The sequence below is a fragment of the Haliaeetus albicilla genome, chromosome 6 (genome assembly GCF_947461875.1).
Source record: "Haliaeetus albicilla chromosome 6, bHalAlb1.1, whole genome shotgun sequence".
NCBI lineage: Eukaryota > Metazoa > Chordata > Aves > Accipitriformes > Accipitridae > Haliaeetus > Haliaeetus albicilla.
In genome coordinates, this window is record NC_091488.1 from 12,024,007 (window position 1) to 12,050,654 (window position 26,648).

The window sequence follows — 26,648 nt, forward strand, 5'->3', positions numbered from 1 at the left end:
ACAAAAAGTAAAAAAAATACTCGTAAAATCTAGTTTGCCAACATTTTGGTTGGTAACCAGTGACCTCAGTTGTGAAAGCGTGATAACTGCCTCTGATACACTGTGGCTTATCTCTTCTTTATCCACAAGTGACTTTTGCTCCTTCCCAGTTAATTCATCAGGTAAACAAGGATTTGCTTGGGGAGATACACTCAAGGCCAACACAAATCCTGACTTGCAAGGAAATGAACATTTTTTTTTTTCCTTTAATCCCTCCCAAGAAGCAACGGGTTTGGGGGGGGGGGCAAGATCACTGGGAGGCAAAGTTTGCCGAGAGATTTTTTTTTTGTCAGCTGCTGGGTCCAAGCTGTTTTGGCATGACCACCCTGCATCCTCATGGTCTCTCGCTGCTTTGTGAGTCTGGGGTCAGTGTCTCTGGAGGAGAAAAGGCAGCTCAGCTCCTGATGTGGAGGTGGCCCGGTGTCCCCTGCCTGCCATCCTGCTTTGGGCTTTGGTCGTGGGGCCAGGTGGAGACACAAGGTTGTTGACCTCATCTTTGGAGATGCCCTGGCTGAGAAGAAAGCTCGGCCATGTGCCATGGGCCATTTCAGTCCTCTGCTATTGCCAGAACAATGGTGTGGTGTATTTCTGTGTTTCAGAGACAGCCCAACACTCAGGGAGCGAACCAGAGCCCCGTCCGCCCAGCCGGTGGGGAAACAACCGGGAAAGCACGGTGCCGACCTCAGGTAGTGCCGCCGTCCTGCTTCAGAGAAGCTCCTGCCAAGTGGGTGAAAAGAGCAAACGAGCAGAAGGATGGCAGAAATGGTAATTAAGGCTGCCCTTGGGCTCACATGTCGAGCCACAAATTAATTAGCTAATCAGGACCCAGCCATAACAGCCTGCTGGCTGCTTGCCTGGCCGTTGTGAGTCAGCTGGGCTTTGCCAGCACTGCAGGCAGCCCGCGTGTCCGGGACGGGCAGAGCGGTGGCTTTATGGCCTGGGATGAAGATGGTGCTCCGCAGACCTGTTGGCCTCCGCTATCTGTGCTGTGCACCTTGGCTCCAGCATCCTCCTGTCAGCGGCCTGAATTCCCTCCCCGGGGCAGGAGCTAGAGGGGATTTCCCACATCACCTCCCCTCCACGTGGCAGCAGGCCTGGTCCTTCTGCAGGCGGTCCTCTGCGTTTAGAAACGGGGTATTTCTTTGTGTCGCTGGTTTGGTTCTACCGAATTTCGAAATTACGTCTTTGTTCTCAATCTGAAGTTAAATGTGGAAGGAAGGTCCAACACCGTGATCACGCCCTGGAGAATTTCTACCACAGTAAAGTTTATGAGAGCATTACACTTGCTCTAATTGCAAAATGCACCACCACAGTAGTGTAGGAAGACGGGACAGGCTATGCTACAACAAGCAGGTCAACACCAACTTTCACCCTCAACCGAAGTAAGACACAAGTCTCTAACCATGACCCTACTGAGCTGCAAGATCCCTGTATTCAACAAAGGCTGAATCAAGGCAAAGTCATTCTGTGAACAAGCCAGAAAAGAAACTTCCAGTTACCAAAATCATGTGTCTTTTCTCATTGTGGCTGGTTTCATTAGCACAAAAAGGTGGCTGATGAATTGCAGAGAGGATCACACCAAACCTTCCATGTAACCTTTGTTTCTGCTATTGGTCAGTAGCAAATGCTGAGAATAAACTATAAAACCAGCCTCCTTTTCTCTGCATATGCACCAGCAACACAGAGAAACCAGCACAGCAAATTACCATGTTCACAGAGCACAGGTACCATTAGAGCCAATGTGTTTAAAAGTCACTAAAGAACTTGACCTTTGCAAACTTGTTTAACCCTTTTATGGTTCCACTTTTACCTGCTCTGCTCCTATAGCTGTTCCCAATAATTTCATTTTGCCTTATTATTTGGTGCTGAGAAACAAAAAAAGTGTTTCTCAGTCACCTTCTCCAGATCCCCCAGGATTTGTCACTACCAGCCACCTGTCTCATTTCCAGTCTGATGATTCCTCCTCTATTTAAGTTGTTTTACTGTGGAACTTGCTCTGTACCCCTTTGCTGCCCTTTCCTGATGTTTTGTTTCTATCGATTCTCTTTTTTCACTTTTAATAAACTCAGGTGCCAGAGCAGGGGGGTCCTCAGGCCCTTTGAGGCCCGCTACCACTGTACAAGTATTCTCAAATTATTGCTGGGTAGACTTATCTGCAGTTTCTTCACTGCTAGGGTGAAAAATAGTGCTTTTGAGCAAATAATTAAATACAGAGCACTAAATTTTCTAGTGGAGGGGATGCTTCAATGTATGTTAGAGCAGGGGAAGATTTACTAGAGATGGTGGCCAGATGATGGTTTACCATGTACGTGGTCTAGTATACCACTCCAAAAGAGCAATTTTATGCATCTGTTAGAATTGGGTTTTTGAAATGCTGGTAGGGATGCCCCATGCAGGCTGGCCACCCTGTCTTCACACCCAAATGTAATTTCTTGCCTTTGACAACTCTTGCTCAGGTGCCTGCCTGCCCGCTTTTCCTCCCAGGTGACTGTGGGTCTCTATTTCCACAACACAGGAGCTGACCAAGACATGCCTGCTCATGAACAGCAGTTGCATGGGGAGTCAGGAAAGCAAAGCCGACAGCACGTGGATTCTTCCCAACTTGCCCAGTAAGTGCACATGGACAGCTGCAACACCTGCCACCAAGTCTCCACACTCCTGCATGCCCTTGTAAGTAATTCCTTCATGCTGGTTATTTCAGAGTGCAGACAGCTCAGTGTCTTTTTCTGAAGAAGAAGTATTATTGTTACACCAGGATGGTCATGACCAGAAGTCAGTAGTTTGACAATATGTTACGTTAATGATGGTTTATTTTCCAGAAAGCAAACCCCACCTGGTATCTCCTCTCCAGGAAGAACTTTCTCACTCCCTTTAATCTTGCGGAAAGATGTGGCTGGCTCAGGGCTCAGCTCTGTGTTTTCCAGCACATGTCTGAAAACATCCGCTAGTTTGTTGCCTCTTATTTTAGAAGACTGAAGATGAACATATTTCAGAGGTAGATTTCAACCAGGGACTTGTACGCTTCTGCAGAGTGAACTCCGTGAGGTCTGGTGTTGCACAGCAGAAGTGAAGGCACTCCCGACTGCTAGGGACTCGAGGAGGTGCAGGAATGGCTCTCCTGGCTGTAGCGTAATGCATGCATATACCCCAAAGCTCTTGCACCCATCCCATTGTACAGCACAGTCAGTAACGGCCATATAGTAATCAGTAAAAGGGCTGCAGTTTGGCTGCCCTTGTTCATTCAAACAGTCTGAAGCTGTGTGTAGGAAGATTTCAATGTACTAGCAATGTCTTTACCGATGGCTAGGACACCTTCACGAAAATGGATTACCAAGGCCCGGGCTTTTAAATAAGTAGAAAATGGCCCACGCAGAGGTTGCCTACTCTGGGTAAGCAACCCAAGAGCACAGTGCAAAGCAAAGTGATTGCTATGAGCGGTTCTCGTCCTCACAGCAGTGGGTGACCTCCCAGGGTGAGGTAAGCCTGCCAAAGCGCCCAGACTAGACTTGAAGAGAGGTGCTTTAATGGCCCAGCAAACCAGACCCAGCCGAGCTATTAAAGATAAGGCTGTCCCATAAATGTCAGGGGAACTGTGGACACGTCCCTGCTGTGCCAAAGATGTAAAACATGAATTCAGCTCCATCATGTGAGGAACCGGAGCCCATGGGAGGTGCGGCACTGCTCCGCATGGACGCCTGCCAGCTGGGAGCCGGCTGGGGGAGCTTCATACCACCTGCCAGGCAGGACACGGCCAGAGCAGAGCCACCGGCATGTGTGAAGCCCATGACAGCCTCTGGGTCTGGCAGATGAAGGAGGGAGGAGCGGGGTCCACAGCCCCAGAGCTGGTCCAGCAAACGCGCATCCAGGCACTCACCTGGTGCAATCCCTGCAGCTAGCACCTGAGGATAGGATCAGCTCTTTTCAGTCAAGCTGTTTTGTTTTGGTTTTTCTCAGTTATGCTGAGCAGGGTAACATTTTTGGGTCCTAGCAATTTAGCATCTGGGTGCCACAGGGCAGCAAGGTGGGGACCAGTGCCCATCCCACCCCCCAGCCAGGAGGTGGGCAGCCTGGGGGGGCACCGGGGCAGCCCCAGCCCCAGGGAATTGGGCAGCAACCTGGGGATGGGGTCTGGCTGCAGCATCTCTGGGGCAGGGACTGAAACATAACCCACCATATAGCAGTGAAGAAAATACACTGGGACACATCACATAATTTCTTTGACTTTGCAGAAGTGCATGGAGGGGGTTGGTTGGTTTGCTCTGCTCTGGGTAAACCACAGATGGCGGCCAAGGTAGCAAAAACCTCTGGACTTTCTGAGATTCCTGTGTGAAACCTGATTGAGTTTGGGGGATAGAAGCAGAGAATGGCGGGGGAGGGAGAAGGCAAGATGTTATTTTAATTAAGAATATTAATTATTTAAGTTTTCCCAAAGATACGGAGGTAGACTGGTTCTGATATCCCTTGAGCCAATTCTGGCCTGCTATACCCTCAGCAAGAATCACTCGGTTTGCCAGGACTGTTTTTCCCCTGGACACCTTATAGAATAACATGCCATGAGCAAAAGCAGAAATCTTGGAGAAAAACCGTCCTTGTCTGCTGCGATCCTGAACTGATACCAGCAGCTGCAGGACTAGAGTGTCCCCACCACATCTTTTAGGAGCACCAAAGGCATTTGCCACAGATCCTTGTATCCCCATAGACCTGCTGCCTTCAAGCACACAGGCGCAGAGCTCATGCAGCTGGGGGAGGGAGCTGACCATGCGGCTATTATTCTTATAGTAAAATATGGTAGTGATTAGGAAAGGAATTCGATAGGAACTGCAGAAAATTTGCCCCAGAGTGAGAGAAAAGCTAGTCTTTTTAGGGGAGGGTAGCTGGTAGCAGTGCAAAAGAGCAGTCTGGTTTCTGGTTCCCACCTTTGCCCCCCCAGTAAGGCTCATCCCAGCACACAAGGTGGCACAGGTTGCCTTCCCCTTCCCTGTCCCCTCGCCAGGCTCCACCACTGCAGACCCCAGGGCTGCACAGCACCTCACCACACCACATCATGCCTCGCTGCGGTTCGAAGGGCACGGTAGCATCTCGTTTTCCACAATTACAGTTACTAGCTGAAGGTAAATAAATGGCCTATCTTTCTTCTCTCGAGCTGATGTCCTGCAATCTAGATGTGTACTGTAATATGCAGGTCGCTCTCTGGAAAACCAGGCTCTAGTTAAATGCTGCCCGAAGGAGCTGAAGTCTCTTCGTGCCATGGCTCAGCCCCACTGAGCGTTTTGGTGGCTTTTAGAGCAGATGGAAAATGACTGCAGCTGTGGAGGAAGCTCATTTATTGAGTTAATGCCTCACATTTACCAGCACTCAATAGAGATTGCAATGTGCACAGTAACACTTTCCATGGAGGGAGAGGTAACAGCAGGCGTGTAATACTCCATCACTTCTGGGCTTGAGATGTAAGGAGGCTGGCTCCTTTTGGTAGTAAAGACCTGCACTAAACCACTACCCCTGTACTCTTGCAAAGCAAGAAGTGTTTATATCACGCTTGCAAAACCTGGAGGGAGGTGTGTGTGTCTTTAACTAAATCAGCATGTCATCCCTGCAACATATGGACTTTCTGTCAGCAGACAGCCATCTGCCTAGCTGCGATAGCAGACAAGGATAACTTGGGTTCAAGGTTCAAAGGATGATAGTAGGGGAGAGCTGTGCAAAGGAGAGCTGAGCAGTGAGGGAGTGGGGCTTTTTCACCCCACTCAGAGAGAGACGTGCTGGCTATCAACCAGGGGCAATGTGTTTGTGGCCCCAATAAACACAGCCCTCATCACTCTTTTCCCTCTGTCCTTTAAAAAGATCAAGGACACGAGTTCCCTGGCTGCGTGGCAAGATGCGTTCAGTTGCATGTCGGGCAAACAAGTCTTTTCCATTCTGGTTGCAATTGCTGTGACGTGGTTCTTGGCTTCGGCTGGAGTCTGACAAAGACTAGCGAAACTGGGAGGCTGGATTGCGTTGATCAAAGAGCTCAGTTTAATTATTTGCAAAAACCCTCCAGAGTCCTCTGTGGCTTGGGCCTTTCTGATGGCTTGGAGCCATCCTTGCACGTCTGGGAGTCCTGGCCACGCAAGAAGGAGTTGGCCCAGAGACAGCTGATAATGCAAAAAGCAGAGGTGGTGCTGGGTAGGATGGAGGAAAGAGGAGGAGCCTTGTATTGTGCACGGCTTTCTGGCTTTCTCACCCACTACATAGAATCCCAAGGCTTGTGAGCTCTTCTCATTTCACTTAGTTACAGGCCTGGCCTAGGGCCTTGCAGAACGAGACATTTCAGAACAGCCCTGAAAATTAATTACCTTATTTTTTATGCAAAAGAGCTAATAACTCATTGTAAGAGTGATGGAAAACCATAACTAGTTCCTGCTGCCATTAATTGTCGATGGGGACCTTTACTCTTGGGGTTGGGGTGTCCCTTGGCAGCCTTTCTAAAGTTGCTGAAACCTCCCTTAGATTTTATCTTGATTCTTGTTGCATAACAGTTGCTTTGATGTGACGTATTTCTTTTTTTTTTCCCTGCATTATTTCAGGCCAGAAGAAACAAAGATCTTGCCCAACATCCTGAAGAAAATTGGCTGCACCCCAATGGTCCGAGTCAACAAGATTGGGAAGTCCTATGGGCTCAAGTGTGAGCTCTGTGAGTGTCCCCTTTCCACCAGGTTTTTCCATGCCACGAGGTGAGGGTGAGGGGCGGTGCTGCAGGGGGGCTTCAGAAGAGGCTCTGTGGAGAGCAAGCACAGATGGGGAGGGCCAGATGTGGCAACGTGTTGGGTACTCCCGCTTATTAGGTTACACCACAGCCATTTGTCAGACCAAACGGGATGGTTCCAAGCTGCAGTGAGCAGGAGGGGGAATGGTGGTGGAGGCATCTCTCTTCCCAAATAACTGCGGCATAAGCTCAGACCAGAGCTGGGCTGAATTTGGAGATGGGTGGATGGCATCACGGCAACGGGCAGGGATGCTGCAGCACCCGGGGTACCACGTGGCGTGTGCAGGAGAGACCGGCCGAGCCTTCCCGAAACGTGGTGGCTGGGACGGGGCGAAGGGCATGGTGGCACATTTCCCGCAGCCTGCCCGGGCAGAGGGAGCAGCTTGGGCTGCAGGGGACAAGAACCAGCGCAGCCCCTGGCCGCCAGGCAGAGCTCCCACGCAGGGAGGACTCTGCTCTGCCATGGCATCACCTCCGCCAGCTCAGCTGGAGCTGGGCCAGGCGCTCTGCATCACTGCCCCAGGGGCAGCGATAGTTTCTTTTGGGGACCTTCCCAAAACGTAGCCCCGGGCAGAGCAGCAGGGGCTGCAGACAGCTGGGTTTGTCAGCGACAGGCGTGCCAGGCCCTGGTGCTAAAAGCCAGACCGAGGCGCTGGCTGCAGGGTCAGGTTTTCCAGCAGGACCCAAGTCCTCCCCCCTGAGGGGATGTCAGCGTAGGGCTGATGCTATCTCATGTAAGGATTACTTTTAGCCTGGTCTCCTACGGACATAAGGATGATAAGATTAGGATATCTCTGTGCATATGGAGTTTTCAGTCTCCTTTCCTATAACTTTTAACCCTATTAATTAATTTCAGCCAAATTGGGTGGAAGGACAGATGTCTCAGAGGCAGTAAGAGTCAGGAGTGTCACATAGCTGGGTAAGAAAGAACGACTTGAACGCTCACCCTGCAACCTCTACGTTGCACCGCCTCTCTCTTCCCAGAATGAGACCTCGGGGGACGGTGGGGATCCGTGGAACAGAGGTGGTGGAGGCAGGAGGACAGGTCCGCAATCTCTGGTCCACCTCTGAAGCAGTCTGTCCCTTGGAGGATGTCTCGCTGGGGCAGGCGCCTTAGGATTTGGTGCAACCAGCAGCGGGGAAGCTGGGGAGACCCAATTTGCTGGGATGGTGTCTCCCTCCCCTGGTGCAGGAGGGGAAGGGGAGCAGGACAGGCAGAGCAGCTACATGGTCCTCTCTGAGCTGCAGGTCAGCACGGAGCCTCTTACCGAGCAAATGTAGGAATGCTGGCAGCACTGCTGCGGCGAGGAAGCAGTTACGGTTGGATGTGATTACCTCATAACCTCTGTGCCTCCAGGGTTGTATGTGTAGCTGAATTTTCGGCACTTTGCATTATAAAATGTAATGATGAGCGCAAGATTTTTTTCCCCCGTTCCGGCTGCTCAAGTATCAGGTTGATTTCTCAGCCTCAAGCAGCTGTCTCTGCTAAGATGAAGTGAATGACACCCCGAAAGTACCTATTTCTCCCTGTTGTCCATAAAACAGAGCTCAGTACCATCAGTTCAGATGTAGATGTTCATCAAAACCTCAGTAAGAAGAGTCCTGCCCCGAGCGTTGGTGGTGTGGAGGACCTGATTAGGAACTGAGGTGTGCCTTGCAGTTTGAGCATGCCTTGGGAAGTCTCCATTACTTGGTTTTTTGGTAGCTCAGTGAAGAAATTATAATTTTGGCTGACTTGAAAGTGCTTTTTTATTGTTTGTTTTTCTTTATGGCACCCCATTCAGAACTACAGAGCAACCCTACAGAAGGGACCCTTTTTAGATACCTGTTAATAACTGCCATGCCCCAGGGAAGACCGTGACATCTCATTGTTAACCCTGTCAGTGCCTTGCTCGGAAAGGAGTCCTCAAGGCAGGGCAGCAAGGTGTATTGTACCAGGGTTGGACCTTCCACCTAGCAATCACTGTACATCCAGTTGATTTTAAACCCATCCTGGACTAACCAGGCCTGCCCGCTGCCTTCAGGGTGCTGCAGGTAGATGAAACGTGGGGGAAAGATGGACTATGGGCAGGTATGCTGATGGGAAATCCCATGACAAGCTGTGGCACCCTGTAAGCAGGTGGTGGATGTGGTCCCCTGAGCAAAGGACCATCCTGCAGCAGAGGAATGGGTGTCCTCAAATGACTGCAAAGAGGGCTGGGGGAGCAAGGAGCTGGTGCTCCCAGCTGTAGCTTGTCCCTGACAGAGCCTCCCCTTTCATTTCCAGTGGCAAAATGTGAGTACTTCAACGCAGGGGGAAGCGTGAAGGACCGCATCAGCCTGAGGATGGTGGAAGACGCAGAGAGAGCTGGGGTTATAAAACCAGGAGACACACTGATTGAACCCACTTCAGGAAACACAGGTGGGAAGGGCAGGGATGCTCCCCCCGCGTGGGTACTGGGCAGGGTGGCATTTCTGAGGAGCTGCAGGAGGGGGCAGGGATTCGAGGAGCTCTTGCGCTTGCAGTTACAAGGTCAGCTTTGGGCCCCACAGCCCTGGTTCTGTCCTCCCCTTGGCTCCCCTCCTGGTGGCCGTGGGCATCCTGGGGTGTTGAGGTGCCTCGTTGCTGCAATTCCGGGGGGCCTGTGAGGGTCCCACGCCTGCACGGGCGTGCATGGCAGGTTGCCTTGTGGCAAGGCGAACAGCCTCAGGAGCTGGAGGAGCTGGGGCAATCCCACGTGTTTTCAGGCTGGGAAGCTCTTGAATATTAAGAGGTTCCCAGAGGGGGTTTCCCTGACGGGCTGGAAAATAAATCATCTGGGGTTTTTTCTTGTCACTGTCATCCTGCTCAGGCACTAGATTGTGGTGGGGTACAAGATGAGAGGGGACAACAGAGGAGCCCCCCTGCTATTTTGCAGCCTGCACAGGACCATCAGCACAAGTTTCCATGTCCCTTTACTGCTCCCTGCACCAGCATCCCCACCACGGCAGGGACACACCTGTATGTGCATAGCGTGCTTTCCTGCAAAAAGGCACAAGAGAGGCTGTTGGGGTGCTCTGGACGGAGTTGAGGCCATATCCCTCAGGGCACTCCCCACGCAGAGTGGGGCTCAGCTCCAGGAATTTTGCTCCTTACTGGCTCATTGCTGCAGGCACCTCAGAGCCAGCCCCCCCCTCAGACACGGGGGTGAGGGGACCTGTGTGTCCCCAAGGGGCTGTTCCCCAGGTGGCTCGTGCTGGCTGTCAGCCCACCCGGGGCACTACCATCCTCCCTACAGCCTCTCGCAGGGACACACTGCTCCAGCCTCACCTTCCTCCTCTAGCTGGGGAGCAGCTGGCTCCATCCATCACCCCCAGTGAAATTGGAGCAGACGTCTCCTTTGCCTGCTCGTCACTGGGTGACTCGTGCAACTTCGTGGGTGTCCCGTCCCGTCCCCCTCCACTGACATCACTTGAGGGGGAGGGGAAGGCACTCCTGAAGCAAAATCACCTCTCTCCCGTGTTTTGGAAAACAGAGGAAGAGGAACACTAATAGATTCCTGCGAACAAGAGGGATACTGCAGCTCGGCTCCCCTGTTACCGCATCCTCCCACGCTCCCTGGCACTCCCGGCTCATCACGAGAGGCTCGTGGAGGATGCCCTCACCTGTAGCTCGTCGGTGAACATTTCTAGGTTACGTTCACCGGTGGGAGAGAGGACTGTAGGAAGCAACGCATGTCAGTTGGCCTTGCCAAACGCTGTTGTCAACCAATTCCCTTTCCTCCCCACCACCTAGGAATCGGGCTGGCACTGGTAGCTGCAGTGAAAGGTTACCGCTGCATCATTGTCTTGCCGGAGAAAATGAGCATGGAGAAGGTCAGAGCTCTGTACGGTATTGCCCCGCAGCCGGGGAACATCTCCTTCCCTGTCTCTCTCTGCCTCTCCCTTTCTAGAGATGGAGTGCCCTCTCCTTTAAAGGGTAACGAGCCTTGCCGCGCACACTGACATAGCTCTGTAGTTATTCAGAAGATGTCCTCTTGATGAAAAAAAAGCACACTGTGATGGCCTGGCTGATTATCCAGTGTCAGCGGTGCAGCTGGGGTCACATGTTAGCAAACACAGTGCATGGCTGCAGAGAAATGGAGCAGGATCTGCTGTCAGTGAGGACAAGGGCCGGACGGAGTGGAGGAGAGGCAGGCAGGTGCCTGTCCTGCTAAATTCCCCTCTGACACCTGATGTGTGACTTGGTCTCCCTGTGTCTCTACGGTTTTCTTTAACCTGGAGACACTTACGGTTGTCTGAGCTGCTTTCTTGAGATGGTGGAAGTCAAGTCACTTGCACAAGAGCTGATTATCAGGTAAAACTGCTGTCCCGGAGATGGCAGAAATCTCTGCCCTGGGGAGCCAAAAGTCTCACAAACTGCTCAGCTGAAGTCATGCCAGTGAAGCCAGACCTGGACCCTGACTTGGCTCAGAACGGAGCCCTTCTCCAAAGCACCACTCTCATTTCAACCTAAATCTCACTTAAGCTCAGTCGGGATCAAATGCCACCTCCAGCTGCCATGGGCTTCATCTCCAGCCACCCCAACACTCACCCACCCTTCTCTTTTGACCCCCTCTCCCCCCAACAACTGCATCTCCCAGTGGATTAATACCTTAAGGCTCATTTGTAGTTGCTCCTTCCCTGTGCTTGGAGAGGGGAGAGAAGAGACTTGGGGCAAAGACAGCTTTAAGACCTCCTCCTTGCATGTGGGAACTCAGACCACAGCACGCAGGAGACCTGCTCCCTGCCCCGGTTCTCTCTGCCCCTTTCCCCAAGCACGAAGGAGCAGCGCAGTGTTACCTACCTCCGCCGTGTCCCCAGCTTGCCCTCCGAGTAGGACAGGGCATGAGGCCAGGTTAGAATCTGTGTGCCAGCTTCAGGCAGGAGGCCCCGGGTGCCAGGAGGATGTCAGAGATAGTAAAACTGAGAATCGGACATTGTATCTCCAAATGCTAAATGTCTCCCGCATGCAAAGCTCCTCTGGCATCTGACACTGCCATGAGCCCGCAGGTTCGGATTACCATCGCTACATGGGATCAGTTGCGTTACATCTACTCTCTTGCCTCCCAAAGGTCGATATTCTGAAGGCGCTGGGTGTTGAAATCGTGAGGACCCCGTGCACCCGTTTTGATGCCCCGGAGTCTAACATTCGTGTTGCGTGGAAGCTGAAAAGTGAAATCCCAAACTCTCACATCCTGGACCAGGTAAATGCCTTTCCTCCACTGACTCTCTTTCCAGTTTATAGCAAGTGCTCCAAGTGTGCCTGTGTTTGGGGGCTTCATTCAGACTGGCAACGGAGGCAGATTTCGTCAGCATTTTATGGCGTTTGAAACTTAATCTCTCCTCTCTAAAGCACGGGGTGGCAGAAACAAAATAAGGGACACTTCCAAACCTGTAATACTTCTGCCAAAGCCTGGATGTGGGCGAGGCTGGGTTTTGTTGCACAATTCAAAGACTCCTCGAATTGCTTCAGATTTAACTCTGACCTAAAATAAAATCACTTTTTATGCCTGGCTAGCAGCCTCTGCTTTGCCTCAAAAATATGCCTCATGCTGTAAAGGGCAAACACTGATGATTCATGCCAGCAGTTCCTGCAGCACTGGGTCTTGTACAGGAGGGCACTTCTCCCTTCGGTCTGACCCCACTGCAGAAAGACATCCCTATAGCGAGTAGGGAGCCCCTGTAGTGCAGAAAAGTCAGGGAAGCTCCTTCCTTTTAAGAAAAAGGGAGCTCAATGTCTGAATACACTTTTCAGAAGCAGCCTGGCCTACGGGTGTGAACGTGGGGCTGCACACATTTCAGTGCTGTACCTGTGTAACCCCCGTGGTAAACCCCTCTGGACAAGTAGGACAACTACTCTGGCCCAGAGTTCCCAGCCACCTAACATGCTGCACTGCCAACCACAAATGCCCCTAAATGACAAAGCAGCTCTCAAAATTATATATATATAACTTATATATATATATATATATATATGATACTTGAAAAGTTTTCTAATATGGCTTTTGAGGAGGTTTGGTTTGGTTTGTTTTCTGAGCTTTTTAGGAGCATTGCGGGGCTGTGTTTTCAACTTTTCAGAGGCAACAGAAAAGGTTAAAATGCTTCTATCTAAGCAATAGCTAAAATACAGAGGCAATAGTCTCCCTCTGGCAGCTAGGGCTTTAACAAAACCAGCAGACCCCACAAAACCTGGCAATGCAGCATATGGGACAGCCGCACCGTCCCCACACCGAAAGGGGACCAAGTGCCAGAGAGTGAGTGTTTGTGGGCACGTTTAATCTTCCAGTGTGGACAAATCCCAAGTGTCCTTGGAATTCTGTCCCAAAGTGACAACCAGGAGGAATACCTGTGACCTGGCCTGGCCGGGTTGCAGTCCACCCCTCACTGGGAGAGGAGGGGGCAGTTGCATGCTTTGGGTAAAGCTTGTCAGGAGCTACTGCTAGTTTGGTATTTGACCGACACTTCACACAGTAACTCATGCTGTTCTCTGTTGAAATAAACAGTACCGAAATCCAAGCAACCCCCTGGCTCATTACGACACCACAGCTGAGGAGATCCTGGAGCAGTGTGAAGGTACCGTCTGCGCTGTTGTTTCTACGTGCCGAGAGTGTGCAGAGGGCTATAGCCCTCTCCGAGAGGTTTATTTTACATCATTTATTGACCTACATGTCTAGAAAGGGCCAGAAGGGCCTCTGTAAGTGAAGACACCCTTGATAATACTGACACGCAGAGTGTAGCGACTTCTCATGATCCACTCCAGATACACCTGAGCCTGCAGGGCTTCCCTGCCATGGCCTCCCATTTCAAAAGCCTGAGGGAGGAGACCAGAGGCTTAACAAATTCAGGCTGTACCGGAGGAGGAAGAACCCGTCTCTTGGTGGCTACAACGTCTCTGCGACCTGTCAGCCGGGAAAGCAAAATTGCCCAAGAGGCGTCACTGGGGAATATAAATCCATCAGGGCATGGCAGGCCGCGTCTGATCCAGCACACTCATTTGCAAATCAAAACAGACTGAAACTTCACAGCCTAATGACATTTGATGTGACAGCTGGGGGAGGATAAAGGACTATCCCAGTCCATGTCTGTGCAAATAGAAGTGAAATTTATTGCCAGTACTGGGAGCGCTGCAAAATGTAAACAGGACTCAAGGGTTTTAACTGGAGAGCAGTTATCATAACAGTAAAGCAGTTGGGTAGCAACAGGAACAAGAGAGTCCCAGCCTTCCCTCCACTGCAATGTTTAGCTTTGCTCCTGCTCGCTGCCAGCAGTGACTTACAAGTCCCCTTTTCCCAATGCAGTTGCAGCATAAGGCTCTGAAGGCCTGACTGATTCTGCTCCTACCAGTCCTCAATCAGTATAATTTCACTGATGCTGGTGGGACTACATCTGACCAACACGGGTGCCAGGGCAGAGCTCTGCCACCTCTCCGCTGTGGATGCTAACGCTAGCTGAAAAGTTGCGCCTGTTATTGATACATGCTGCTATTCACGTGCGTGCTTTCCTTCGATGTGGTGTGGTTTGAAAGGGCTGGAAGGGCTGAGGTACTCCCTCCCCCTTAAGCCAGTAGATGCCAAAGATGCAGAAATCGTGGAGACCAGTGGGAGACCTGGAGGTCACCTCCAACCCTTTGCACTGAGGCAGGATCAGTTGTGCCCAGATCCTGCAAGCTCACCTGAGCTTCTTCACAGGACCACACTTTGGCCGCTAGCATGACCTCTGCCTGTCCTTTCCGCACATGGGGTTCTAGCAGCCGAGGGACACAGGACAGGGGCTCTGCATCTGCGCAGGGTCCTGAACAGAGGGGAGACCGTGCTGGAGACCGTGCTGAGTCCCCGCAAGCCTCTCTCTTCCCTGACCTGCAGGCAAGGTCCACATGGTGGTGATTGGGTCTGGCACAGGAGGCACCATCACTGGCATCGCCAGGAAGCTGAAGGAGAAGTGCCCAGAGTGCAAGGTAAGCTGGGAGGCAGGGCTGCCTGCTGGGAGCCGTGGCCCCCCTGGGTTTTTCCGTCTGTGCTTTTGATCAAGCCTAATCCCACGGCTCACGTGAGCTAGCAGTTGTTGTCTCCACCTATTTGGTTTTTTACAGTGAGCTTGGCTTTTATTGGAAGCAATGTGGTGTTCCGCTCACCTTGACCTAGATCCATCCGAGCGCCTTAGAAGTCAAAGGCTGCATAGCCCCACCGCTATCCCCACCCTGCCTGGTGCCCTGCCCTTGGCAGGACACTGTCAGACATCCACTGCAGAAGTGGCTGGCCCAGCTGACGGCATTACTGCTCCTGGCTAACCCGCCTGCGGAAAGGTTCTGTTCTGGCAGCTCTGCAAATGGTGCAGACTGTGCAAGTGCTTCTCATCTGTCGTTGCAAAAGCCTCCCTGCTTTATGGTTGACACCAGTCATAGATGCTCGTTCTGCAGAGCTTGTGCTTCAGGGCAGACTGGAGGCCTGACAGTTACTGCCTCTCTGGCGTGGTCAGTGTGTGAGCGATCCCTGATCCACCAGAGGCAAATTGAGACGGTGAGGACCCAGGCACTGGAGGACCTGGGCATGAGATTACCTCCCTGACTGCTTGAAGCTGTGTGTGGAGCAGTGTCACCATCCCCTCTCAAGCTGTGTGCTGAGGGAGGCAACCTCGGCCCAGACATAAAGCTATAAGCAACCAGGGAGGAGCCACTGTCAGCCAGCATGACTAGATCCAGAAAGGATGTCTGTAGCTATGGGTTTCCACAGGTTTGAGCTAGCTGGCTGGCTTTGCACTGGAGCAGATTAAGGAGCATTCATTCACTATCCTAAGGGCTGAGCTCTGGAAGCAGCAGGCTCTGCCAAAGGGGTGATGACAAACACCTTGAGAGTGATAACATTTTAAGCCACCAGTCACTTCTGCAGCAGCTGAACACTACCTAGGATCTATTTAAAAGGCCAGCAGGAAACAGTACCCTTTTATCCTGGAAGGTCTCCATGCCACCAGTGGATAGGCATATTAATGAATATCATGGGAAGGAAAACTTGCTGATAAGGCGTGGGTAATTTTTCCTTTGAGTTGTGTATTTGACTATTTCTGAACTCCCTTGTGGTTTAATAAAACTTCCTTCCCTCTAAGGTCATTGGTGTAGATCCCGACGGCTCCATCGTCGCTCTGCCCAGTGAGATGAACAGGACGAACACCACAACGATCGAAGTGGAGGGCATTGGGCATGACTTTATCCCTACTGTCCTTGACAGATCAGTAAGTAGCCATGTGATGACAGGCCTCTGTCTGTTCTTTGGCGTTGCATCCAGCCTACTCCCAAGTTCAGATGTAGCCGGCTCTGGCACCCGGCTATGGCCCAGCCCTAAGGCTACTTGCGTACCTTCCCAGCGCAGAACAAGCTGCTGGGGGGGGATTGGGACCCCAGCACTAAAGCATCTCTCTGAGTAAACCTGATTAAAACTGACCTACAAGGAGAAGGCAAATACAGGGGCAAACAAGGAGTATGCCACAGTACCAGCCTCCTCAGCTCAGCCTCACCAACGTCCAGAGGGTGCCTCTCTCACTACGATCACACAGAAGAGGTCAGCGCTGAGGCTGCTCTTCATCACACTAGCGTTTTCTGAGCCTTCACTGTCATAGGCACCACACTCACACAGCAGAAAGCTCGCACCATTTATGGGCTGGAAGACAAGATCCAAGCCGTGTAAGACAACAGATCATGAACCTTGTACCGCTTCTTGTCAAGTTTCTTCTCAGTCCATCAGTTGCCACCAGGCACAGAGCTTTAAAGCCCTAATTCAAGCTGCGTGCGTTCCCCTGGCCTCATTCTTAGAAACGTCCCCCACAGCCTCAGACCCCAGGTTCTCTCTGCTTTCAGATGTTGTGTTAACTACATCTCTGCTGTCGGCACATGGCTTTAGAGCTGTGACCTGTAATAACCCAAAACCCTTTTTGTAGTTGGATCTGACTTTCCCTGGCAAAATCTTGACCATTAGTGTAGCCTAGCCTGGGACATCGTGAACACGACTCCCTCTTCTGCACCCTGACTCTGGACCTGTCAGACATCCCTAACTCTCCAAGGAAAGGGTGCTGGCTGGAAAGGCTACAGTGGGTGCCTGCAAGCGAGGACACACTCTCCAGACCAAGGATGCCCTGACAAATGCGTTTGCTTTCAACAAGTGTGGAAAGCAGCTCAATGTTGCCAGGTGTTGTAGGCACCAGCACCATGGCATGCCTCAGAGGGTTGGGACAGCCTGAAAAAAACCCACCAAGACCCAACCTTCTTGCTTTCTCTTCAGGTGGTTGATCAGTGGTATAAATGCAATGACAGAGACTCGTTCCTCATGTCTCGCAGGCTGATCAGAGAGGAAGGATTATTGTGCGGTAAGCACCAATGACAACAGTTGCTTCTCTTAACAAACTTTCTGAACCTTATCCTTTCGGGACCAAAATGCTTTGGGGTAGGTGTTCTCTGCATTTTGTGTCTGCTAGGTTAACAGGGCTGAATGGCTGAACCCCGAGCTGGTGTGCAGGTCACTGTAGAATTCAGAGGTGTGGCAGTGAGTCCGTGGTCTGGGATCTGACTCATCGGCCACAATAATTATAGAAGCAATAACTCTCCTCTTACCGGAGCACTTTTGCACATGGAACTGGATCTTCAGACCTAACTGTGTGTGGTGTAGTGTTACACGGGCTGAAGAGAGGATTAATGGGACTCGGGGCAGAACAGGTGGGCTAAAACTGTCGCTCCGCTAACAACTCTGCGAGGCTGTACTCTCTGTCGTTGAACGGTTGCCACACTAGAGGTGCCAGGTTTGGACCAGGAAAGTTTGAAAGTAAAGAAAGTGTAAGATGTTCTTACTGAGTATTTCTCCCTGTGCCAACAAGCTGTAAGTGATCCCACCAGCTTTCCAAAATGAACAGGTGCCCTCAGACAAACCCTGCCTGTACCCTAAGAGCCTCTACACAGCATCAGCGTTTTTTCAGCCTTCCTTGCCACTGAGCAGATAGCTATATATTTGCATCCAGGACCAGACAATACGTAGGCTTGTAGTTACAGCTGATAAAAGTCCTGAGCGCTCACATCCAGGGAGTTTTGAAAAAGATTGGGCCATTTGTAATGAAACGCTTAAATGTTGATTTAACCTAGCAGGCACAGAGTCACTGTGTTTCAACAGAAACCACTTGCTGAACTCAACTATAATTTGTGAATAGCTTCATGTTCCCTGAACTGCATTTTTCAGGGCCTTGCCTCATTTGTTTGAAAAATGTGACCCAGTGCTAATTAACCTGCTGTAAAATACGTGCTGCCTTGAATGCAGTGTGTAATTGGCACACAGATAGTGGAATGTGTTTGACTTCCAGTACTCAAACTAGTGGAAGAATTGCCTCTGTAAAGCAGGGACCTGCTTTTCCTACGTGCAGCAAACCACATGCGTGCACACGGACACAGGGAGCGTTTAAGTCTTCCCATCACGTTGGCCTGGTATTCCAAGCATGAATGTAATGTTTATGGTTTTTTCAGTCTTTCAAATGTATTTAAAGCCAATCTTTGATTGCCAAATATGTCAGCCAGAAGCTCTAGATTTGGCATGGTCTTCTCCTCACCCAAAGGAAGGGTGAGGTGTGGTATGAATGTTCCTGTATTTCAGCCTTTGTTCTGCCTGCGGACTCACCGCAAGAAGTGGTTCCTGAAGTTCATAAGGTGACTCTTATGCTGCCTCAAAAGCCCATTGCCAAGAGCCACCATATGAACACGTCCCTTCAGTCCCTACCTCTTCCTGACCCTAAAACCTACAAGGCTGTGGGACCATTTGTCCTCCCACTCCCAGTGTCCTGAGCTGCCCTGGCACACGAGATGCCACTTCTGCTACGGCTTTGCCTGGGTGCCTCTGCGCCGTTAGCTGGGGCAGTTCTGTGCCCCACACACTGGGACTGTGGCCCTGCAGCCTGGGCAGCCCCAACGCTTGTCTCTCTCTTCTTGGTATCTGTCCAGGAGGCAGCTCAGGCAGTGCCATGTCCGTCGCCGTGCGGGCTGCCAAGGACCTGAAGGAAGGTCAGCGCTGCGTCGTCATCCTGCCCGACTCCGTCAGGAACTACATGTGAGTTTCTCGCATCCTCACCTGCTTTCCAGCATTGGGATGGGAGATCCCATAGCCTTCTCCTTCCCTCTCTGGATATGGCCCGGGCTGGGGCCATGGGACCCTTCGGTGACACGAGCTTAGCACTGCTGAACCCAGGTGGTGTGGGTTGCTGGAGAGACACCCCAATAACTCTGACAGCATGGCAACTGGAGTGAGCCCAGAGCTGGGAATTTCCCTCGAGCAGCTCACAGGAAAAAAAACCACAACAAAACAACAGGGAGAAATAGCATACTACCATAGCAAGCACCAGGGGCTGGGTGCTGGGACACTTGGGTTTTATTTCCTCTTGTCACTGACTTACTGCACGGAGCAGGAATCAGTCAAGCTACAGTTTTTGAACTTGCATGCCTAAAGTTAGGAAGGCAAATAGCTGGCATGCTTCTAAGAGTTACTGAGCACCCGTAGCTCCCGTTGACCTTAAAAGGGGCTAAGAGCAGCCAGCTGCAAAAATCATGGGAGCCCTGGGGCAGTGCTATGGTCTAGTGCATGAAACAAAGCACGACTTCTTCTGGAAGGCTCACAGACTCGCTCTTTGTTGGTGATTTCTAGGTCCAAATTTTTGAATGATAAGTGGATGATAAAAAATGGTTTCCTAAATGACGTCCAGGAGCACAAGCCTTGGTAAGACAATTTCCGCCAATATAAACTGTGCTAAGGGAATCAGCTTTCTGGGTCTGGAAATTATTATCTTCAAAGGAATATATTAGCTTTTAGTATTTAGAAAAAAACGCAGTTAAGTCCAGATCCCTCTGGGGAGGCCGTAATGTCAACTCCTCTCCTTTGAGTGGTTAGATATCCCAGTTCTTCAATCAAAGTCTACAAAGGAGCTGTTTCTGTACCAAAGTTGTCAATCCACTCCCATGAGGCAGTCATTGTCCAGGCCACCTAAACCCTGCTGAACAGACCGGCTGAGGTGGACACCTAGGTCCACTCAAAACCTCCTCTCTCTACTCCACAGCTGATGTTCAAAGGACCATCAGGCCAGCGGGGAGATGGGTCCCTGCTGCAGCAAGCACCCTTTCAAACAGCTCTGGAGGTCTTTTCAGGCAGGGAACAGTAAATTTTCACTTTCCAGAGCTCCGAGCCAGAAAAGATGACCAACTCAACCGTCTCTTGGACACCATGGGTCCCCTCAAGGCAGGGAATCACAGACAAACTTTTAACGCCAGTTGACATGTTGCTGGGCAAATGCCAGTTGTTTAGAAAGCGCCTAGTCTCACTTTAAAGACAGCAGATATTATTGATGTCGCCTGCTCGTTTGGGTTACTATAACCAAAGGTTATTGCAAAATATTTCCTAAAAACTTAATACATTTCCAAAGCCTCTCGTGCCTGGTTAGAATTCCTCTTGGCCCTTGCAGCCTCAAGCATTGCCCTGCCTTTGCAAGGACAAAGGGCTGAGACGAGTGGTCCTCAGCAAACAAGCGTAGCTTGTCCCTCGTAAGTCACACGAGCATCTGTGCCAGGCTCTCTCCTGGAGGAGCTGCAAATGCTGCATTTTGAGGACCAAACATACAAACCAAAGAAGTAAAACTGGTAGGCCTCCCCACTCATGAGCCTGAGGTGAAGCCCTCAGTAACTTCCTTGGATTCAGGACAGCTCAGCACCTTGCCAGCTGTTGGCCTCAGCCCTGCCTCTGGTGTTGTATGAACACCGGGCATAGGGAAATCTTGGCTTCAACAAGACCTGGCCATGGTGGACTTGTAGCATTATTTCTTTGGGGATAGGAGTGGGGCGAGCTTTGCAGGCAGGCAGAATATCTCTGCGTGGTTGGTCTCATCTCTACTGGCCTCGCTTCCCTGAGCAAGGCCCACAGCCATGCAGGAGAGAGGAACAGCTTGGTGCTGCCATTTGTCTTCCAACAGGTGGTGGAACATCAAGGTGCAGAAACTGAATCTCTCAGCCCCTCTCATTCTCCTCCCAGAGGTCAGCTGTCAAAAGGCAATTGAGATCCTCCAGGAGAAGGGATATGACCAAGCTCCTGTTGTTGCTGAATCGGGGTAACTATTTTTGCTCGTTACGGAGGTGCCCATTCACGTAGGAAAAGGAGCTATGATGAAGCTAAAGAGAAAGTCCCATTTACTGATCCAGCGATGGGGCTCTTGCGTTGGATTCTGTTGTGCATATTTTTAAAATATCATCTGCCTCCTTGTGAAGATTCATTAAGAAAATTCCCTGTAAATGAGCTAGTTAAAGTCAAAGCCAAATCCAGTGCCCACCAGACTCAGCAGAGGTTGGATCAGTGCACAGACAAGGGAAGGCCAGAGGAGAGAGGAGGGCTGGGTGGGAAATGCAGACAAATAAGCAACTGGAGAGCCCACAAGTTTTCCTTCTCCCAGCTGCTAAGTCCTGCACTGCAACAGCAGACTTTAACTACTGTTAAACCAACAGCTTGGTGAGGACAAGGATCTTCTTGTCCTGCTCACATGAGGAAAAACCTGGTGCCTCCCACTGACGGCAGCAGCAATTTAGTCACTGACTTCAAGGGGAGCAGTTCAGCTTCTACATAAAACACGTGCCCTACCTCAGGTCAGACCTTTTGGAAAACTCCCTGTTCCCTTACAGGCTTATTTTGGGAATGGTGACCCTCAGCAACACCCTCACCTCAGTGCTGGCTGGAAACGCACAGTTCTCAGACCCTGTTACGAAGGTCATCTACGACCAGTTCTCAAAGGTACCACTAAGGCTGTGGCTGGTGTCAACTGCTGTCCGGGGATGGGGAGAGGGCGAGAGGTGCACCACCACCCTGAGGTGGGAGAGGAGCTGGGAGAAGAGGTTAATAAAAAGACAGAGAGATGAAGGTAGAGAGAGGTGGGGAGGGTGATGGCAACATCATGGAGGTGAGAGTAAGGACAGGCACCTGCAAAAATGCTGCTGAGCCTGTGAGGTTCAGACACCGGAGCTTTTACACCAGGAGCAACGTGTTTGAATGTCCACTCCCAATGTTACATTGTCAAAGGATTTCATCCAGCTGGGGAATCAGCACCTTCTGAAATCAGAGCCCAGCCTTTGCGAGGAATCAGCATGGCTGGGGCAACAGGCACGTGCTCTGACGGGATGCAGGGCAGGTCCTGTGGGTGTGCAGGGGAGGGATGCCTGGTATGATGGCCATCAATGGTCCAGAGATGGAGTCAGGTAAACGGATGGTGCTTTAGGGCAGCTGGAGCCATCGCCTCATGCTGGCCCATGGAGGCCCTTTGGGCTGAGGAGAGACAGTGCTGTATTTCAGCTACAGCAAAGCCAGGTTTGCAGATTGCCTGCATCCCCTCCCGTCTCTCCAAAACAGTGTCGCTGGGTGAGGTGCACCTGATCTTGGTCCAGCTGGGTGCCACCCTGCCCACTCATGGCCACAGTCAGAGGCACAAGTCAGGCTCCACACCACTGTCCTTTAAAGTGAAACATAAAATGTCTCTTTTTGTCCTGTTTAGATTGGCCTGGAGGACAGCCTTGGGAAGCTTTCCTGCATCCTGGAGAACGACCATTTTGCTATTGTTGTACACGAGCAAATGCAGTGTAGGTATCTGCAGAAGCACTGCACAGGCTTTGCATGAATGTTTGAGAGGGGAAAGGGAAATTCTCAAACTGAGCTTGGTAGTTATCGGCGCAGCTGCTCCACATGTGCAGCCCCTGAGCCTTTGCAGGAAGGATTCCTGCCCGTGGCTCTGCAAAGCCCTGGAACTGCCAACTATTCACCCATTTCTTTTCCTGACACCACAGGGATGAGGGGAGAGGGGGAAGCCTTAACTACAGGAGCCTGGGACCAGCACACTACTGGGTGTGTGTCCTGCAGGAGCACTTCCCAGATCCTGGCCATGGGAGCTGTGCTGTCCCCCCACGCAGGGGTGACGCTGAAGCACCCATCAGCTCCATCCCCGCCCCTCATGTCGTGGTTTCCCATGGAAACCCACTTTGGGTGATGGGAAGGTATTCATTATGGGATTTCATTTGGTCCCCTCTGACAGCCAAGGTGGACTGTAGGTAGCAGTTTGGGGTGCAGTGCTTTTGCTGCACAGCTGTAGGCTCAGGCCTCAAGTACTCATTTAGTCTCTTGACCCTGAATTCAAATCACTGCCTTGCTGGCTGTGGGCAACAGAGGAAACAAGGGGGAAGTTAGGGCTCTCTGTAGACTTAGTATCCCAAGGGCAAGGTCGAAAGGAGCATTTGGGCATATTAGATAAAGCTTAGGTGGAATTCAGGCATGTAAGTGCAAGGGAACAAAATACACAGTCTGCATCCCACTGCTTAAAGACCTTCTGCTGTGCGTGCCCAGAGGCTGTGCCATCTTCTCTGAACACCCCTGTTCCCACTTGTCACCCCTGGATTCGCAGCCAAGAGATGCCCTTATGCCTGTGTGCCCCAAGGGGCCTTGCATGCTGGGTGCTATCAGACACCTACCCTGGAGGTCCAGGGTAAGTAAGTCGAGAAAGCTGAAAACAAATGCGTTGGACCATGAGTAAGCCCTGTGGCAGGGGCACATGAGTTGGGAGTCAGGAGGCACAACGCACACCGATGCATGCAGCCTGAGGCATCTGTGTATGAGCCTTACCTGGACCATGGCTGGGTACAGGGATGCTCTGCCAATTTGGGAGCACCATTAGACTAGTCCAGTAAAGCAGCCGTATCAGTAGCTTTGGTTCATTCTCAACTCGCTGTGCAGCCACCCCCTCCCTGCTGAAGTAAACCTGCTCAGTAGAGTCACGTGCAGGTGGACCACGTCAGCACAAGGGTTGCTGACACATTGATGGCAGCAGGGATCACACCTTGTTGCTCCCCTGACCCAAAGAGGTGTGGTGGCAGGTGCTGTTCTGCAAACCTGACTTAACACATCTTTCCAGTATAATTATACCGTAAAACTTCTAGAAGTACAAATTTGGCCTTATCTCAAGGGAGTTGCTTTGTTTAAAATGTTAGCAACGTGAAAAAGCAGTCAGAAGACCCATGTTTAGGTCTTCTAAATTGGAGCTGAAGGGTGTAATTACACTGATTTTATGGGTTTACACATTGAACATGCAAAGCATTCCTACAGTGAGCAGCATGCAATAGTGCACTGTATCAACTGCCAGCAAAGGGCTGAACTCGGGGCCTCCAAAACCCACCGTGTGCAAACATCCAAACCTCTCTGCTTGTATCTCCGTGGCCTGCTGCCCCCAAACCCCATCAGCTCTAAGGCTGGCTTGCAAGTCCAGCTATGTTTCCACAAAATGTTGCAAACAAAAGTCTCTCACTCAAAACTGCCTTTGATGCACATTTCCAATTCTCTCTCCAAAAATGTTAGGCAGAATTTCCTTTCTCAGCTATGTCGTCATAAAATAATGAAAATTATTTGTATCACATTTTGATATAAATTATATGGTATCTGCAAATTAAATGGTACCCACCAAAAAATATCAGCCAGCTGTACACAGTGCCTCTTGCTCTGGTTTTCAAACAAGACCCGTTTTCTTTTCCAGAGCTGCTGTTTTAATACCATCACAGTGACTCCCTTATTTATTACTTTCTTCCCACACCTTTGGAGCTTGCATTTTATCTCGTGTTTGGACTCTGGTGGCTAGTTTTATTTTTATTTAAGAAAACATTTCTCAGATAGTTAAAGCAATTGTTGCAATGCTGTTTTATTAATGGTGGTGTAGGACCTTATGAGAACAGAGCAGAAAGTTCTGCTCTTAAAGAGTCCCATTACTTTGCCCTGAAAAGTTTTGTGGTGATAGAAGCAGGACTGGAACAGAGGTTGGGCAAAAACAACTGGGAAATTAAGTTTCCTGCTCTGGTAAGGTGTGCATTACCTGCAGCTAAAACCTCCCTGACATTATCCCAGTAACCCAAATGAGGCTGCATCAGTCATTTCTGCTGAGGCAGAGCAGAGACAACTGCTGTCCCTATTGAAGTTTTCTCTTCATAAGCAAATAGCAGCCTCTGCACAGCTGTGGTGGGGGGAGTTTCTTCTTTTTTTTTTTTTTTCCCCGCTAAACTGGCATTTTCTGTGCTTACAGTCAATGGCAATGGCAGTTCCTTCATGAAGCAGATGGTGTTTGGTGTGGTCACAGCGATGGACCTCCTCACCTTTGTCAGCAGAAATGACAAGAAGTAGCACAGCAGTTTGGCTGCACCCACCTCCGCTCCTCCGGCAGGGCCAGCTGCTCCCCCTGAGCCTGAACCACCCGGCTGAGGGTGCTTTCTGGTCCAACCCAGCTGATAGTTTCTCAAAATGACTAGGTGAAAATTGTAATGTAATAACCATTTGTCCAGTAAATGCCACCCAGAATATCACTAAAGAGAAGATAACTAAAGAAATTGCGTTTAATAGCCATGTTTGCTTACATGGAGCTACCCAGGGCTGGAGAGGTAACGCAGTGGGAGGGATGAGAAGGGCACCCAGTTTTTGGCAGGCGTGGGGTTTGGTGTGTTTGCTAGCAGTAGCTACACACGCACTGCCGGTGTTGTAGTTTCCGCGAGTTGTCCTGGTCCCACCAGGGCTGAAGCCTGTCTCTACCATGAGAAGATCCAGCCCTCTTGAGGGCTGGGGGCAGCGGCACCCTCCTGCTCCTCTCCAGCCCTCGCAGGGAGGGCTGCAGGGACCCCCCCAGAGACCTTCTTTCTCACCCCCCGGCTCCGTTTGGGGGCCAAGGGGGGGGGGGCAGCTTTTTCATCCCTTCCCTGGGGGTGAGTGGGAGAGGCAGAGCCCTAGAGGAGCCACGAGGAGGGGAGCGGGTGGGACATGGCACCCTGGTACGCGAAAGGTGGGGAGCTGGGCAGGAGGGACAGCCGAGGGCTGAGATGGGCACGGGGACGAGGTGCTGGGCAAGTGGGGAACGATCTCTCCTGCAGCAGCAGCTCGCCTTTGGAAAGCACCTTCCTCACCTCTGGGGGAGCGGGTGGCACCGGGTGCCTTGAGTATGGTCCCATGGGAGGGGGCAGTGAACCGAAGCCCTTCCAGGCGTAAAGACTCATTCTCACGACACAGTAAGTGGGAGAGGGGATACAGCTTCATCCCTGTGTCCCGTAGCAGTCATCTCATGAATATGCATCCTGAGAGCTCGTTATCGAGGGGTAGAGGGGAAGGAGAGGTTGGCCTTAATTTTGCTGTCAGAGTATTATGTTCCAGGAACTGATAATGAAGGTCAGAAGAGCCATTTGCCGTGGCTGCAAAAAACATAAATGAAAGCAAATGTGAAAGGAGGGCTGTGGGACTAAACTGAAGTGCCATTGAAACACAGTTTGGGGGAGTTACTTTCGAAAGACACAAAGAGCTTTACAATCTTTCCATAAGTCTCGGGAGCTGCTCCAAGGGGACAACAACCAATTCTGATTTTGGCTTGCTGCTAAGAAGTGGCTAGTCCATACTTCCAATCTAATCCAGTTTGTATGAGAATTTTATTAAATTATAGGATGCTGAAGTATTTATTTTTAGGAAGAGTGTCTCCGCTGCTTTTTGTTTCCTGAGTGACACAAGCTATATCAGATCTTCTGCAAGTTTTTGCTTGAGTAATAACCATATTTGTCCAGAAAAAGTAAAAACTTATTAGCTCAACCTCATTGTATTGTATTTATTTTAGCAACTCTGTTGCAAACTGAAGGATATTAGTCCGTGCATGTATGCCAAACTCACATGAGTAAGTCCTGAAGTTCCCCCTAACTCCATGAAGCCCAGAACTGAGTCTGAATCTGGATCACTTCGCAGCCTGGCACATGCCAGACCCTTCCTGATGCCCCTAACTGCAGTATGTCCTCCAGTGCAGCAGACCTGGCTGCAAG

General features: G+C 50.9%; 1 protein-coding gene and 1 long non-coding RNA gene across 2 annotated transcripts; one reads left to right on the top strand and one right to left on the bottom strand.

The window, feature by feature from the left end:
- Positions 1-611: 611 nt before the first annotated feature.
- LOC104312443 (cystathionine beta-synthase) lies at positions 612-26,424 on the top strand. Its single transcript, XM_069785040.1, is given in 17 exon segments — positions 612-775; positions 777-804; positions 2,555-2,709; positions 6,606-6,712; positions 9,051-9,185; positions 10,539-10,618; positions 11,857-11,988; positions 13,288-13,357; positions 14,647-14,738; positions 15,884-16,009; positions 17,053-17,137; positions 18,750-18,855; positions 19,447-19,518; positions 20,762-20,896; positions 21,462-21,570; positions 22,325-22,409; positions 24,887-26,424. Coding segments are annotated over 17 exon segments (1,779 nt in total). The 3' UTR covers positions 24,985-26,424.
- On the bottom strand, positions 4,244-11,860 carry LOC138685651 (uncharacterized). The gene is made up of 2 exons (XR_011325004.1): positions 10,028-11,860; positions 4,244-9,891 (listed from the first exon to the last, which is right to left on the bottom strand). It is a non-coding gene; the product is annotated as an uncharacterized lncRNA (long non-coding RNA).
- Positions 26,425-26,648: the final 224 nt, after the last annotated feature.